Below are 15,790 nucleotides of genomic sequence, written 5' to 3' on the forward strand. Positions count from 1 at the left end.
TAACTATATAGAAAACATACAAAAACATTAAATAAAACTGGTTCAACATTAACATCACTTTTACAATTCACAGACTTTTCTACTTATTCATGCTTTTGGTTTTCTTTCTTTACTAAATGTATCACAACACATTGCCCTCAATCACACGGTAACTGAATTTGTTACAATTGTTACAGGTTTTTGGTGAATTACTTTGGCTATTTTAAATCATTTCCATCATCCTTTATTATGTGTCAGAGACAAACCCAAGTACAAAGGTTAAGTAGTTAGATTTTGACATTAGACAGACAATAACCTCTTTCTCTAACTGGCTACGTGACTTGAACAGGTTTTTAAATCTCTCTGAGCCTGAGATAACTCAGTTACAACATCCACCATACAAATGAGGTACAGGACTACATTTGCCTGTTCTTTTGAAGTTAGGTGTGTTCATCAACCTACAATAGACATGCGACATGAGAGAGAAATAAATCTTTGAGGTTTTGAGCCACTGAGATTTGGGGATTGTTACTGTGGCTAGCCTGTCTGATATAATACAGAAAACATTTAGCCCAGCACCTTACACATAATAAGTGCTCACTAAACAGTAGCTAGTATTATCATTAACATTTTGCTATTTCATCTTCTCTCAAGGTTATTTTTACTACTCAAAAAATCATATGACAAGAGGGAATAGCTCATGACCTCTGAATAGTCATTGATTTACTAGTTAATATATGCTTTATTTCATTTAAGTCTATAAGCAATTAAACCAATAGAATTGCATTTAAAGACCACATTCTTACCATTGTTAGGAAAATTCCAAATTCTGGATTCAAATCAACACAATCACCATCAGAGAAAATGAACTGTTTTTTTCTCTCTTTTCTTGCTGTCAGAACAATATAAATCTGTTGGGCTGCCACTGATAATACAGGCAATTCTATTCTGTTAAACTCATCAAAACAGCCCCAAGAACCTGATTGTGCAAGACCTGGTATGAAAAAGGATTAATTTCAAAAGGTTTCTTTTGCAATACACCTTCTTGGTAGCAATCATTTCTCTAAAGTGCTCTCAAACAATTCTATATAGAAATACAATTTATATAAAGTTTCATATCTGGCTGTTTATAAAGACACATTTAATTCCAGTGATATAAAGGGGTTTAATTATTTGTACATCATCGTGAAAACAGGGCACTGCCAAAATGAAAGAATAGACACGTCATCACACCCAGGAATGCTGGAAGATGATAAAACCGGATTCAGTGGGGAAGGAGGCTGAAGGAGCCACGTTTGGGGAAACAGACAAAATAAGGCATGCCCTGTCTGCATCAGATTATTCTGTTTCTTTCTTGTTGCAATGACAGATACAAGGGGATGCAGGGTGAGATAGAAAACGGTCAAAGGGATTTTTATTTATTCCCTTCAAAACTCAATACAAAGAAAGACTTCCGTGTTATGAACATTACTCCTATCTAATCTCTGAAGGATGAAAACCTTCATTATCTTCAGCTGCATAAAATGTTCTTCTTTCTTTTATTACTGTCCCCCCGCCCCAGTTTTTCTTCTCTCTCCTTTGGGCGTTTCCATTATACAGATGTTGGAACTTTTATATGTATCCCTATTACCCTTAGGCTTTTCTGTCAAACCTCCCATTTCTTTCTCTTGTATTCAATGTATTTATTCTCTTGGCTAGACAGTTTAACTCAAAAGAGGTTTTTAATTTATTCACGTTTTCGATTTCATGTTATTCCAACTGTTACTTTGTTCATAGCAGCCTGTCTTTCTTCCATCAGTTGTATGTTATAAATTATTGAATCCCTCTGAAGCTAATGATTTTATTTACTCTTTTCTTCTGTTTCCTCTACTAATCACTTTAGCGGTCTCTCGGCTGTTTGGGGCGCCTCCCTCATTTCTTCAGATATTTTATGAGACTTTGTTACCTTTGTAATGTTATCTCTGTATCTTTGTATCTCTATGTTTCCTTATCTCAGATGCCAATCTCTGTTTGTAGGACCTCTGCCGGTGATTTGGAGGAAGGAACTGGAGAGGCATGAGAGCTTCCCCTCGGGGTCTGGGGCTCGCAGCCAGTCCTGGGTGGGCGGTTTGCCTCTCTGACACGAGCCCCCATCCGAAGTTTATCTGTGACAGGACTCCCGCTTCAGAGAGCTGTGCAACATCGTTTATGCAAAGGAAACACTGGAGCCAGCCACTTCCTTTTCTTTTTTCTCTGTCATCTCCTATCATTTTGTGGCACTCTAGGATTTACCTTGTGCTCTGTTGGCTGCTCTCAACCATCCCCAACCTTCAAGCTGGGAGTGATCCACAGAAGAGCCCTTCTCTTTGATCAGGACATGATTTTCAGGGCTCAAAAATGTTTAACAGGCAACTATAAAGAATAATATAATGTATACCCAAGCACCTACCTATCAAATCTTAACAATTTGCTTCAGATTTCATTCTAAAGAATAAAATATTAGAACCACAGTTCACATCCATGTATTGTTCTTTGGATTCACACTCCCTCCTTCTCCAGAGGGAACCTCTGTCTTGAATTTGATGCCAGTGGTTCCAGGTGTGCTTTAAACTACTGCTCGTGGGCGCCTGGGTGGTTCAGTTGGTTAAGCATCCGACTTAGGCTCAGGTCATGATCTCACGGTTCGTGGGTTCGAGCCCAGCGTCAGGCTCTGTGCTGACAGCTCAGAGCCTGGAGCCTGCTTGAGAATCTGTGTCTCCTTCTCTCTCTGCCCCTCCCACACTCACACACTCTCTCTCTCTCTCTCAAAAATAAATAAACATTTTAAAAAACCTTTAAAAAATAAACTACTGCTCACTTGCATATATTCATGGACACTATATATTTTGTGTATTCAATATTTATATGTATCTATCTACATGTATAGGTCTACAAAATACTGTATATATCTTCCTGAAACTTGATTTATTTGGTCAGTATTATTTTTCTGAGATTTATCTAAGCAAATACACATAGATCTAATCCACTATTTTTTAATGTTTTATTTATGTTTGTTTATTTCTGGAGGTTCCTCAAAAAATTAAAAATAGAACGACCCTATGACCTAGAAATAGCATGTTTTCTTTATTTTTGGGAGAGCATGAGTGTGGGAGAGGAAGAGAGAGAGGGGTACAGAGGATCCAAAGCAGGCTCTGCTCTGTCAGCACAGAGCCCAATGTAGGGCTTGAACTCACAAACCGTGAGATCATGCCCTGAGCCAAAGTTGGATGCTCAATGGACTAAGCCACCCAGGTGTCCCCAGAAGTTTTTAATTTAGAGTAAGCAATGTACCGATCTTTCCTTTATGGCTTGTGATTTTTGTATTAAAAATCCCTTTCTCTGAGAACAAAGATATTTTCATTTATTACCTTCTAAAAACCATATGGTTTTGCTGACCACATTCAGGTGCTTAATTCCCAGAACTGATTTTTATATATGGTGTAGGCATCCAGTTTTTATATATGTAGGGATCCGATTTCCTTTGTTAAATACTAATCATCTCTTGCCCCAGGATGATTCATTGTAAAGTCTATCCCTTCATCACTGATTTACAATACCACCTTTGCCATACGTCAAGTGTCCTTGGCCCATTTCTGCATTCTCTATTATACTCCACTGGTCTATTTATCAATCTCGGCTCTGAGTTATGCTCTAAATGAAATCTTTCATTTCAGCAGGATCTAATGCAGGAAGGGGGAACCGCATGTGTCATGGGTTTGCTCTCTTGATCTTATCCCCTCCACCATTGTTTCAGGCAATAACAAATTGATTTCATTTCCACAATCTAATACACATTCAACTCATGAACTAGAGTGCCAGCAACAGTATTGAACCGTATGAAACTGACGATATCCAGCCATTCTTGACCCAGAAAAAAGAATGGCAGTATTACATGCATCAACCTATACTAATTTCGGTTACATGGGATAATATCACTTTAGGTTTTATCAGAAAATAATGTTAAAGTGCAATAAAAATACATTCACCAAAAGTAATTTAACTGTGTTTGACACTTACCTTTAAAAATCCTTCCGAGCCCTCTGAAATCCATTTGATCTGAGCAGTTAAACACAACCACATATTTTCCCAAACACCTTCCCATGTCTTTCGTGGTTTCTGTTTTGCCAGTGCCCGCGGGTCCTGCCGGAGCTCCTCCCATGTTCATTCCCAAAGCCTGGGCTAAAGTGATATAGCACCTGCAGACGTGAATCAGATAAAGCAGCATGAGTACGGGATAACACATTGTTATAGTAGGCACAAGTCAAAGTCGAATGTGACTGGAATGGGCCTATTTATGTTAGAATTTGAGCCCCCCACTTAAAAGAGTCAACCAAACAAGGCTGGAGTACTTGATATCCATTAAAAGTAGTGCAGTGATTACAAACATTTTTTAGGACGGGGGCGCCTGGGTAGCTCAGTCAGTTAAGCATCTGACTTCAGCTCACGACATGATCTCACAGTTCGTGGGGTTCTGTGCTAACAGTTCAGAACCTGGAGCCTGCTTGGGATTCTGTGTCTCCTTCTCTCTCTGCCCCTCCCCCACTTGTGCTCTCTGTCTCTCAAAAATAAATAAATGTTAAAAAAATTTTTAAAAACATTTCTTGGGACAAACTTTCCTTTTTAATTATTTTATTTTATTTATTTTGAGAGAGACAGAAAGAGCGTGTGTGCATGCATGAGTGGGGGAGGGGCAGAAAGGGAGAAAGGGAGGGAGAGAGAGAATCCCAAGTGGGCTCCATGTTGTCAGTGCAGAGCCCAGCCCAATGTGGGGCTCGTGATCCCATGAACTGTGAGATCATGACCTGAGCCAAAATCAAGAGTCGGCCACTCAACTGACTGAGCTACCCAGGCACCCCTGAGACAAACTTTTTAAACTCCTCAACCCTGACTTAAAATCTTCAAGCCTGGGGTACCTGGATGGCCCAGTTCATTAAGCTTCCAACTTCAGCTCAGGTCATGATCTCACGGTGCCTGAGTTTGAGCCTTGCATCAGGCTCTGTACTGATGATGCTTGGGATTCTCTCTCTCTCTCCCTTTCTCTGCCCCTTCCACACTCGTGTGCTCTCTCTCTCTGTCTCTCAAAATAAATAAATACACTTAAAAAAAAAACTTTTAGGCCTTCCTTCTACTGTGGTCAGGATAAATCGTGAGGCAGAGGACCAAACAAGCAGTGCTATACTGGTGGATATTGAACAACTCCAGGAAAAAAATAAATCAATCTGATTCTCATGTTTGCTGATTTCTGTGGTCCAAATACTTCCACCAGGGCCAATGACAAGCTACCAATGTGATCCCACAAACTTGGGAAGAGATGCACACAGTTGACTCTCACAAGCTGGTACAAGCCAACTCCAGCACACCGTGGCAAATAAATCATCTTACTACGAAATGTTTCACTCGTTTAGGTAAGTGTAAAGAATAATATAATGAATCTACTTGTATCTATGATGCAGCTTCAGTTATATTTGTTCCAGATCTAAGTAAAACTGAGTGGAGCTTGGTGGAAGAGGAAACACATTGACAAGTTTATGCTACAAGGGCACTGGGCATATAGAAGGGGGTTGGATGAATCAAGAGGACAGTAAAGATGTAATCTGTGTCATTATCATGCAGCCTTATTTAAAGTAACCGCAGAACTAACTGTTCTATGACCCAAGTCAATTCTACATATACTGATTGGGCATCTTCTTTTTTTTTAATTTTTTAATGTTTATTTATTCTTGAGAGAGAGAGAGTGTGTGTGTGGGCCCACAAGCAGAGGAGGGCCAGAGACAGGGAGACACAGAATCCAAAGCAGGTTCCAGGCTCTTAGCTGTCAGCACAGAGCCTGACGGCAGGCTTGAACTCAGGAGCTGTGAGATCATGACCTGAGCCGAAGTCGGATGCTTAACCAACTGAGCCCCCCAGGCGACCCCTTATTGAGCATGTTCTATGCACAGCGTATTGAACTGGGTGTTGGAGGATATGCAGAGATGAATAAGGCCCAGTTTTGTCTGGTGTCACACATTGGAAAGAAAGAACTGTGAGGAGATTGGCCATTGGCTGATTATTTGTACCTGGCCAAGGACCTTCACTTTAGGCATCAGTCTCCACACTTGGAAAACCAGGAGGCCAAATTACATCATCTCCAAGGTCCCTTCCTTCTTTACAATTCTAATGACTTCTTTTATGGTGCCAGAGAGGTTCTTCCAGCTTGCTGTCATTCATTACTACATTACTCTCTTAGTCAGCATTCTAACTTGCTTTCATTCTTGTATGTTTTTTACTTCACAAAAACTTAATGTACATGTACGTTTAAGTAACAGCTATGGTTATTTCATTGGTAGACTGACTTTGATGAGCTAGCAGGGACCTAACCTGACAGCAATATGCTTTTGTTAATATTTCAAATGCAACTTTTTGTTTTGTTTTGTTTTGTTTTGTTTTAGAGAGAGCACACGAGTCAGAGAGAGGGGAAAAGGAAGAGAGAGAGAGAGAGAGAGAGAGAGAGAAAATCTTAGGCAGGCTCCACACTCAGTGTGGAGTCCAATGTGGGGCTCAATATAAGACCATGAGCTGAGCCCAAATCAAGAGTCAGATGCTCAACAGATTAAGCCACCCAGGCACCTCTCAGATGCAATTTTAAAACAATTTTAAGTACATCATTTAATTACAAAATGGAATAACAAGAGGCGCCTGGGTGGCTCAGTCAGTTAGGCATCAGACTCTTGGTCATGATCTCACAGTTCATGAGTTCGAGCCCCACATTGGGCTCGGCACTGACAGCGTGGAGCCTGCTTGGGATTCTGTCTCTCCCTCTCTCTCTCTCTGCCCCTCCCCTCTTCATGTTCTCTCTCTCTCTCTCAAAATAAATAAACATTAAAAAGAATTTTTTTAATGGAATAACAAAAACTCAGTTCCTACCTATCTGTTAATGGAGTGATAACAAGACGATCAGTGCATCCCAGAAATTCATTTTGGTAAATAAAATCCACATCTGTAATAGACACTACAGTTTGATCCAAGTCTTCCTTAAAATAAAATCTACTCTGTTTTAGCCATTCAAAATCAGTAACTGATTTGATATGCATTTTTACCTTAAAAACATGAAATACAAAGAGATTACATACTGAATTGCAATAGCACAAAACACAGGCATGTAGGCAGTTTTTATTCACTCATTCACGAACTGGTTCAATTTATTTAACATATATCTATAGAGTCCCTCCTTAGGCCCGACACTGTGCTAGGTGAACAAAGACAGACAATGGTTCTTGTCTTCTGAAGCTGATCAAAAAAAGACAAAAGACAAACAGATAAACAAATAATTGGAATAAAATATGAAAAGAAATTCAGGGTTCATGGAAATATGTAGCAAGAGGACCTAACGTAGTCTAGGGAAGGCTGAGAGGGATACTTGGAGAAAGAAATATTCAAACTAAAACCTGGAAAAATAGTAGGAATCACCAAGGGAAATAAAATTAAAGCAAATTTTAAAAAAGAGGGCACAATGTTTTAGGCAAAGACCCAGGAGACCTGGTTGCATGTTCAAGGAACTCAAAGAAGTTCAGCACAGCTGAGGCATCCAGGAGTCTTGAGACAGAGAAAGAGTTGAGGCTTCATGGGACATGGAAACAGGGTTGGGCAGTGTTCTCATGGCAAAGGGAAGCCACTGAGAGGATTAAGCAGGAAGATACACAGTCATATATGCACAAGTGCCTTCCTCCACCAGCACTGTGGCCAAACCAACCAACCTGCCGGATCATCAGTCTACCCCTATGGGCACAAGGTACTGGGCTCCCCACAGCCATACATGCAAGTGATAGAAACCAGGGAAGCACATTTAGGAATAACATCCTGCCACAACCACGTTCTCAGGTGCTTCATGATTTTCCATGGACAACCTTGGAGAAAACTTGGTCCTGCCCACTCAGGAGAATCAACATGGGAAAGAGGCAAATGATCCCCTTCACTGCTCTTAAACTCGGTCCCTCTTCCAGGTCATTTGGCTTGACCTTTGGCAACCCTGCAATGTACCTGATCTCCAACTAATCAAGTCTCCACCCTATTTAACAGTCTTGCTTTTTGTCATTGTTTCATTGTTTGTGATGACCTTGCTTTCCCCCTGCAGCTAAGAATTCTGGCTTCCAGCAGAAATCACAGTTTGGATTCATCACCTTAAAGTGCAACTGTCAGGTGACATGATCCAGTGCCATCCCTGGGGACTCTGCTCCCCAACACAGGACCTGCAGCCATGGAGAGGCCATCAACTAACTAGCTAGTCTCAGTAATCCATGAAGATGGTGAGGAGGCAACAGAAGATGAAGAAGAAAGAATAGCTACTATTTGTTGAGTTCTTACCATATACCAGGCTGTTCTAAGCATCACACACAGAAAAATAAAATGCAAACATGCTGGCCATGAGATCTCATTTTACTTGGGATGCAGAGGGACCATGAGTTCAACAGTAGTTAAGACAAAAACAAAACAGTTTCGTGGCTTTAACTGTGTATGGGTTTTTTTCTTTTTAAAACTCCATTCTGCATGTAAAGTAAAACTTTGCTCAGCACTTAAATTTAAAAGAAATTTCTTCCATGGGATTTCAGCTTTAAGAGTCCGCGAGGGATGTACAGACAACACCCTAAATGGCACGCCTTTAGCAGATACAGTAATGGATTCCATAGGAGTTCTTGAGGTGGACTTCAAATAAACAAAGTCAAAGTGTGACAGTAACTGCAATTTGGTGAAAGCAAATCTGTAGAAGGCCAAAGAAATATGGTCTGAGTATGCAGCTCTCTGATGATTAGATTAACTGGAAGATCCAGAGACAAACCCTAGAGCAGTGTTTGGTCAACTTTAACATGCATATCAATCACCTGGGAATTTTGAAATGCAGATTCTGATTAAGTAGAGGGTGGGGCGGGGGAGGGAACTGGAGATTCTGCTTTTCTAACCAGCTCACAGGAGATGCTAATGCAACTGGTTGGTATATAATACTTTTGAGAAGCGAGGGTCTAGATTCCAGGGGAACAAACGGACTGCATGTCCTTCTCAGCCTTCCATAAATATTACCTATCTGATCAGAACTTTTGACACAAGCTTGAAACAAGTAGTCTGTGATCATATTGTGTAAAAAAGAACCCCCAAGTTGCATGAATTACACGTCTCTGGTGAAGAAAAGAGATACCTTTAAGATGAATCAAATCAAATCAAATAAAGCAACAGGAGTTAAAGACAAAGATAGTCAAATGGCGGTATATCAAATGGTGGCACGTAGGCCCCTACCCTACAATGATAACCACTGCTTTCGGAGAACTTTGTCTCGCTCAAGGCCGGCTGGTTAGAGTCCTGTTTCTGAAGGGAATTCAAATACCACCCCACCTACTCTTACCCTACAGAACCTTGTCCACATCAAGCCCATGATGCCCTGTGGGACACTGTTAATCAGACAAATATCCATGAAACTTTTCTGAAGCTTGATTCTCTTTGATCAAGACTTCTTTCTTAATGGAGCAAATGATTCATGACCAATCCTACCTAAATTGTATCATGCCCCTGGTTATTTGGTGTAACAGAACGAGTAGTTAGTTCACCTCACATCAGTTGGTTCCAGACTTTCACAATGCCAAATGTGAGTATACACATAAGGTTGTTTAAACCACAAATATACATATTTGTAGACATGGTATATAGAAAGACAGTTGTGGAAAAAGACCAAGTAGATGGAAAGTTCACACAAGTTAGGGAATATATATAATACTAATTATTCATTATTAGGAGCACTGAACTATTAATTAGTACACTGAATCACTTTAAAAAACAAAGATACTTTACCAAGTCATCAAAAATATCTCTCTGGTGCACATGGATGGTTATCAGAGTTTCAAACTTCACTCTGTCAAACTTGCTTAGGTCATGTGTTGTCTGACTGATGAGAATATTCAGAATATCCAAAAATTTCTGATTGGTCACCTGCATGATTTTCCTGTCATCTTTTGCATTATGTAAAGCCTCTTCTGAATCATGTGTCCACAACATCTGAATTCCCAGAAGTCCCACCTATGCATCCAGAGGAAAAATAATAAGTAAATTTGCCAAATATTCAAAGCACATCTGCAATAAAATTTGGTGGTCAGTTGTCCATAGGAAGGCAAACGAGGTTTTACTCATTTTAAACTAAAAAGAGACATGCATTTCTCCACTCCCAAAAGGGGCGAAATAAACACTCCAAGTTCCAACTATTGATATTTAATTATTTTAATGCAGAGAGATAAGTAATAATTAAAACAATGGCTACCATATATGAAGCTGTATATGTTTATGAAGGATGCTTAGCAAATTTTTCTATAGAGGGTCCAAGACCACCCAATAGCTCCTATGATCATTTTTCTTTCTCAAGAAAAGCAAACAGAATTTCTAGCCTTGTTGTTGTGTATTTTTCTTTAGCAGGGTTTCCCAAAGGTCTCTGCAATTTCTAGAAACGGTATGCTGACTCTCTCCTTTCCTGATCTATCTAATCTATCTAATCTTTCTTTCTTTCTTCCTTTCTTTCTTTCTTTCTTTCTTTCTCTCTCTCTCTCTCTTTCTCTCTTTCTTTCTTTCTTCTTTCTTTCTTTCTTTCTTTCTTTCTTTCTTTCTTTCTTTCTTTCTTTCTTTCTTTCTTTCCTGATCTATCATCTATAACTTTACCTAAATTGACTTCTTTCTATATATATTTATCTAAAGGAGAGAGAGAGAGAGAGAGAATGAGAAGGGGGGAAGTTTATTCTTTTTCTCCTGATGAGGGCATAAGAAAATTGTGACTATCACCTTGCCTACAATCTCCACCCCAGGAAAGGTGTAAAATTGTCAAAACAAACATGCCCTCCTTGCTGCAACAGGTGTCCCTTTAGGAGCTTTTGTTCATCTGCAGAGTCAAGCCACAGATCCAAGATCATTTGGACCAAAGGAAACCCCACATCTGGGGGAGGACTGGGAGCAGAGTGAGCGGCATGTGGACACTGTTGGGCATGGCATTCAGTGTGGGTAAGGCAGGAATAAAACCCTTTCCTTATCCCCGCCTCCTCAAGACTTCAAAATGCTTTCTGCCAAAAGCAGCGGCCAACCCTGCGGTCTGCAGGTAAAGATAAATGAAGGCCCCCCGGGTGAGGTGAGCAACCCGACGTAGAGGAAATACCCCATGTCAGGAAGTTCCCAGCAACAAGACAGTTCTGACTCTGGCAGCAGCAGAAGATGGCATGAGACAGGAAAAGCAAAAAACAAACCAAAACCCACAGTGTAAGGCTGTGAGATTTAAAGACACAGACCCGCAGTCTCTGAGAAATCACTGCTTAGTGGTAGATTCTAAAAACTAACCTTTAAAATGACTATCCTGAGTCACCTAGAAAAGCTTAAATTATGGTTTGTACTCAGTTTAAGAAGGCAGAAGATTTCATGGTGAAAACTGGAGGATGTCTCATTAAAATAAAAACAAAACAAGAATGCTCATTCTCCTCAATATCACTTGCTGCCTGTCAGAAGCACGTTAAAACTGCTAGAAGGGAATACACTAAAATATGAAGTCATCGTTTGCAGCTGGTAGAAACAAGCAATGTATATATTGAATAAATATTATGGGTAGAATATACATTGGATGAATATATATCTTCATTACTCTTGAAAGCATTTTTTCCAAATAACTGAAATTTGCCCATTACGTTAAGATTTTAACCTAAAATTGTTTAAAATGTCACCTTTTAGAGCTAGTCAACTTTCCTGCTGTATCCTGTTCAACATCACTCCCACTCTGACCTCGTTTTCAGTTTTCCACATGGTGCTAGCTTCTCTGTCTAATCTAGACTGAGTCTCTCCTTCAGATTATACAAGCTTTCCTGGGAGAGAGAAAGCGTGCTGATTTGGTCTAAGGGGCTATCTTTCTCACTTTATCAAATAAAGTATTTTATAAAGCTTCATCACAAAGCTAATAAAGCTGATAAGAATATAAAATTTGCCAAGGATACTGCACGATACAAAAATATTAAATACAATATCAACATATTCTCTCCAGTAAAGGTTGTTCTATAGCCGTACTTGTGTCATTTGAATAAATAATTTCCTATCATTTCAGCCCTCTCTGCTGTGTGTGCATTAAGTCGGGACTTGGAGGTCGGCCGCGAGGAGCGGATGGAGAAGAAGTATAGTTAGGGTCAAAACTGTGTGTATTTTCCTTGGATATCTCTTGCTTCCTATCCCACACTCTCTCTGACCCAGATCACAAAGCATCACTTTTCGTTTATTTTGGCTGAAATCTGAATGAAACTGTTGGCTTTTCCTTTTCTGTATTCAGTTAATAACACGTGGCACAGTAGGGTGCATTCCTAAAAGCCACTGGACATGAGAGCTGTTCAAGAGAACACCTGCTCAAACGCCAGCCTCTTGAAGGTCCGCTCCTGTTAGGAAGCTAGCTGCATGACAAGGCCTCCTTTAACAGATTATGACAATTTGTAATCACTGGAAGGGAGAAAAAAAAATGCAAGATGGATTTTGTTTCAGGACAAGATATGCTAGTTCTTATCTATATCCATATTTCTATCTATATCCGTATCTATATCTATCCATACATAGCTACATGGAAAATATGCCACCAAATCCATACACAGATGGGTATAGATAGGTGTCTTTTATGTACAGATGTGTGTGCTTTGTATAGGAGATGAAATTTTCCATTTGTGAGTTTAGTTTTAGTGTTATCCTTAGTGATCAAAGAACAGTGGCAAATCCTCTTCCAGCGAATGGGATGAGATGGCCTAGAATAATGTAGGTGGACAAGCAGGTGGTTGGCAGTGGGGGGTGGGAAGGCCTCCCCAGCTAGTTCAAAGCTACCAACAGCTGCTACACCATCAAGGCCAACTGCTTCCTGTGTATCTTTCCCCCTTATTTCCATTATGTAAACATTATATATTCTCACCTGTGCTGGAAAGTGATTGAGAAAAGGTAAGAGTTGAAATCCTGAATCGCTGATTTGGTAGAATGCAGACCTGATTATATTATGCAGTGACGACATCTGCATTTTTAACAAATCCATAAGCCAAATCTCTACAGGACCTTTGGCCATAACAGGATTATCCAACTAAAAAGACACATTACAGATATATTACAAATTGATAATAATTTCCTATTGTTACCAATGTAACAATAGTGATTTATCAACTTCACTTGATAAATCACAGTACCTCAACACAAAGCAAATAATTTTACACAAAATATTTAAGACATGAGAAAAACCAACTAATACTGTAGGTGGAAGAAAATGGTCTGGTCTAAAGTTTTCATTGTAGGGGTGCCTGGGTGGCTCAGTCGGTTGAGCATCAGATTCTTGATTTTGGCTCAGATCATGATCCCAGGGTTGTGGGATCGAGCCCCACATCAGGCTCCATGCTGAGTGTGGAACCTGCTTAGGATTCTTTCTCTCTCCCTCTGCCCCTCTCCCCCACTCACGCTGTCTCTCTAAAATACAAAATTAGGGGCGCCTGGGTGGCTCAGTCCGTTGAGCGTCCGACTTCGGCTCAGGTCATGATCTCACAGCTCATGAGTTCGAGCCCCGCGTCAGGCTCTGTGCTGACAGCTCGGAGCCCTGGAGCCTGCTTCAGATTCTGTGCCTCCCTCTCTCTGCCCCAACCCACTTGCATTCTGTCTCTATCTCTCTCAAAAATAAATAAACATTAAAAAAAATTGGTTTTTTAATACAAAATTAATAATTAATTAATGATAGAACAAGTCTCATAGAAGTCAGTGACTTACCCAGACTTGTTTGCAACCAAGCCAGGGCGAGAGAACTAGAACCCAGGCCCACCCCTCCCCCACTCTCTGTTTTTCACAGGAGAATTGCAATCTCCTTGACCTACATTTTTAAAGAAATCCTAGTAAGAAAACTTTAACCCAAGTTAAATTACAATAATTTTTTCTCCTTCTCTTGATATGACGGCCAGGATACGATCGTAGTCTTTCGCATGAAACGTCACCTCATTTATGTTGTCGGATACTGCAGGGAGATGTGGCTGTAAGAAACACAAGACAGAGCCAGAACAACACACGTGAGGCTAAACACAAAAGCCACTGAGATGTTTTTAAAAACCTTAATATGTGTTTTCTTTGTAAGAGATTAAGAATTCACTTCATTGTGCCAACAAAGACAGAACCAAACACACACAACAGGGCTTTGGCGGCTGATTGACTTCGAGACCCACTTTTAAAAATCCAGCCCTACAGCATGTTTCCTGCAAATGCCCTTGTTCCACTAGGTTGGTTGGACTAAGACTGTGACCTTCCTCCACATGGAGACTGAACCATGTGGTCCCCGCCTCCTTCCCTCCCACAGACAGCTCTGTCCTGCCTGTCTCTTGGCTCTCCCTCTGCCTTCCACAGCTTTTACTTCCCTCCTTTCTCTTCTCATCCCCACAGCTCCCTAGAAACCACGAAGGAAGTCCCTAGTAGTGGCCTCCCAGATTGCCAAACTCGGCAAGGCTCTGGGATAGGGGTGTTTCAGTGCCTCCCATATCCGGTTTTTCGTAGTTTCTCTCTGCCTCCTGGAAGTAACTGCCCTTGGAAATGGCTAAAAGCATTTGAGAAGCACTTGGATATGGACAATGCCAAACCACAATCCCTACTTGATCTGAGAATATTTAGACTACAATACAAAAATGAATTACATTTAGTGAGCACATACTGTGTGTCAGCTACATTCCAGTGCGTGATCTCATGTAATCCTAATGACAATCCTATGAAGCGGAAACCATTAATATCCCTATTTTACAGATGAGGAAACTGAGGCACGGGAAAATTAAGAAGCTGGCTAAGGTCACTCAGCTGGTGAGTTGCATAATCAGTGACTCTTGCTTCAGGTTGATGAGTTCAGAACACACAGAAACTAGGACATTTAATACTTAACATAATCTTTAATACTCTCCTCCCTGTGCTATTAAATTTCTAACTTCATTTTTATTATTAATTATGTATGCTGTGTAAAAAAGCAATTTAGGTAATAGATATTAAGATTATACCTGTATGGTATGGGAATCACTGGCTTGTCCCAGAATTTCCAGGAGAACTGGATCGGACACAAAGAAGAATCTTGGAAACAGTAATCTCTTCTTCTCCAAATACCTGTAAATAAAGTCATGTTACCAAATGGCTTTTCCTGAATTAATAATTTTTGGGTTTTTAGCCAAGACACAATCCCTAACATCTTCAGTAAGATAACAGCAAGCATCTATAGTCATTTCCCATTTGCCTCTGAAATGTTTGGTTAGAACCAAAGTCCATGGTCTGTCATGAGTGGCACTTGGGAAAGCAAGACAGGGATTCAGAGCAAGACCTACGGTCTTCTTCCTCAAGAGCCCTCCTGTGACCTTTCTAGGAGTATCGCGAACTTCATGGTTCAAACCCATGATGAACACATGATTATCTCCAAACCTGGACACTGGAAGAGTTAAAGGGGAACAACTAACCATGAAGTCAGGACAGGGGCATAAACTTGGAGAAACTAAGATATACTACAACTCTATTTCAAGCAGAAATTGAGAATGAACTGTCCTTTAAGGAAATTATCTGTAAATCTGTCTGGTTCTCTTCGTGCACATCTATATTCCATGACTGTAGTGGGTTGAATGGCAGATCCTCAGAAGACAGGCCCACATCCTATTCCCTGGAACCAGTGGATGTGGCCTCATTTGGAAAAAGGGTCTTTGTAGATGTATTGAAGTTAAGCATTTCAAGAAGAGACAATCGTGGATTATCCACAGGAGTCCTAAATCCAATTACAAGAGTCCTCATAAGA

At 40.3% G+C, this 15,790-nt stretch overlaps 1 protein-coding gene and 1 long non-coding RNA gene across 6 annotated transcripts in view; one reads left to right on the forward strand and one right to left on the reverse strand.

Moving 5' to 3' along the window:
* DNAH8 (dynein axonemal heavy chain 8) overlaps positions 1-15,790 on the reverse strand; it is a 329,266-nt gene that overhangs the window by 171,621 nt on the left and 141,855 nt on the right. For all 5 annotated transcript variants that reach the window (XM_053222854.1, XM_053222853.1, XM_027057830.2 and 2 more), the window contains 7 exons: positions 15,015-15,117; positions 13,908-14,012; positions 12,923-13,084; positions 9,811-10,035; positions 6,901-7,073; positions 4,015-4,193; positions 786-973 (listed from right to left, as the gene is read on the reverse strand). In XM_053222854.1, coding sequence (XP_053078829.1) covers positions 786-973; positions 4,015-4,193; positions 6,901-7,073; positions 9,811-10,035; positions 12,923-13,084; positions 13,908-14,012; positions 15,015-15,117 — 1,135 coding nt within the window. The remainder of the gene's footprint in view (positions 1-785; positions 974-4,014; positions 4,194-6,900; positions 7,074-9,810; positions 10,036-12,922; positions 13,085-13,907; positions 14,013-15,014; positions 15,118-15,790) is intronic.
* LOC128315643 (uncharacterized) lies at positions 829-8,446 on the forward strand. Its single transcript, XR_008298624.1, has 3 exons — positions 829-976; positions 5,264-5,402; positions 8,108-8,446. It is a non-coding gene; the product is annotated as an uncharacterized LOC128315643 (long non-coding RNA).

This window comes from Acinonyx jubatus, chromosome B2, assembly GCF_027475565.1.
Source record: "Acinonyx jubatus isolate Ajub_Pintada_27869175 chromosome B2, VMU_Ajub_asm_v1.0, whole genome shotgun sequence".
NCBI classification, from domain to species: Eukaryota; Metazoa; Chordata; class Mammalia; order Carnivora; family Felidae; genus Acinonyx; species Acinonyx jubatus.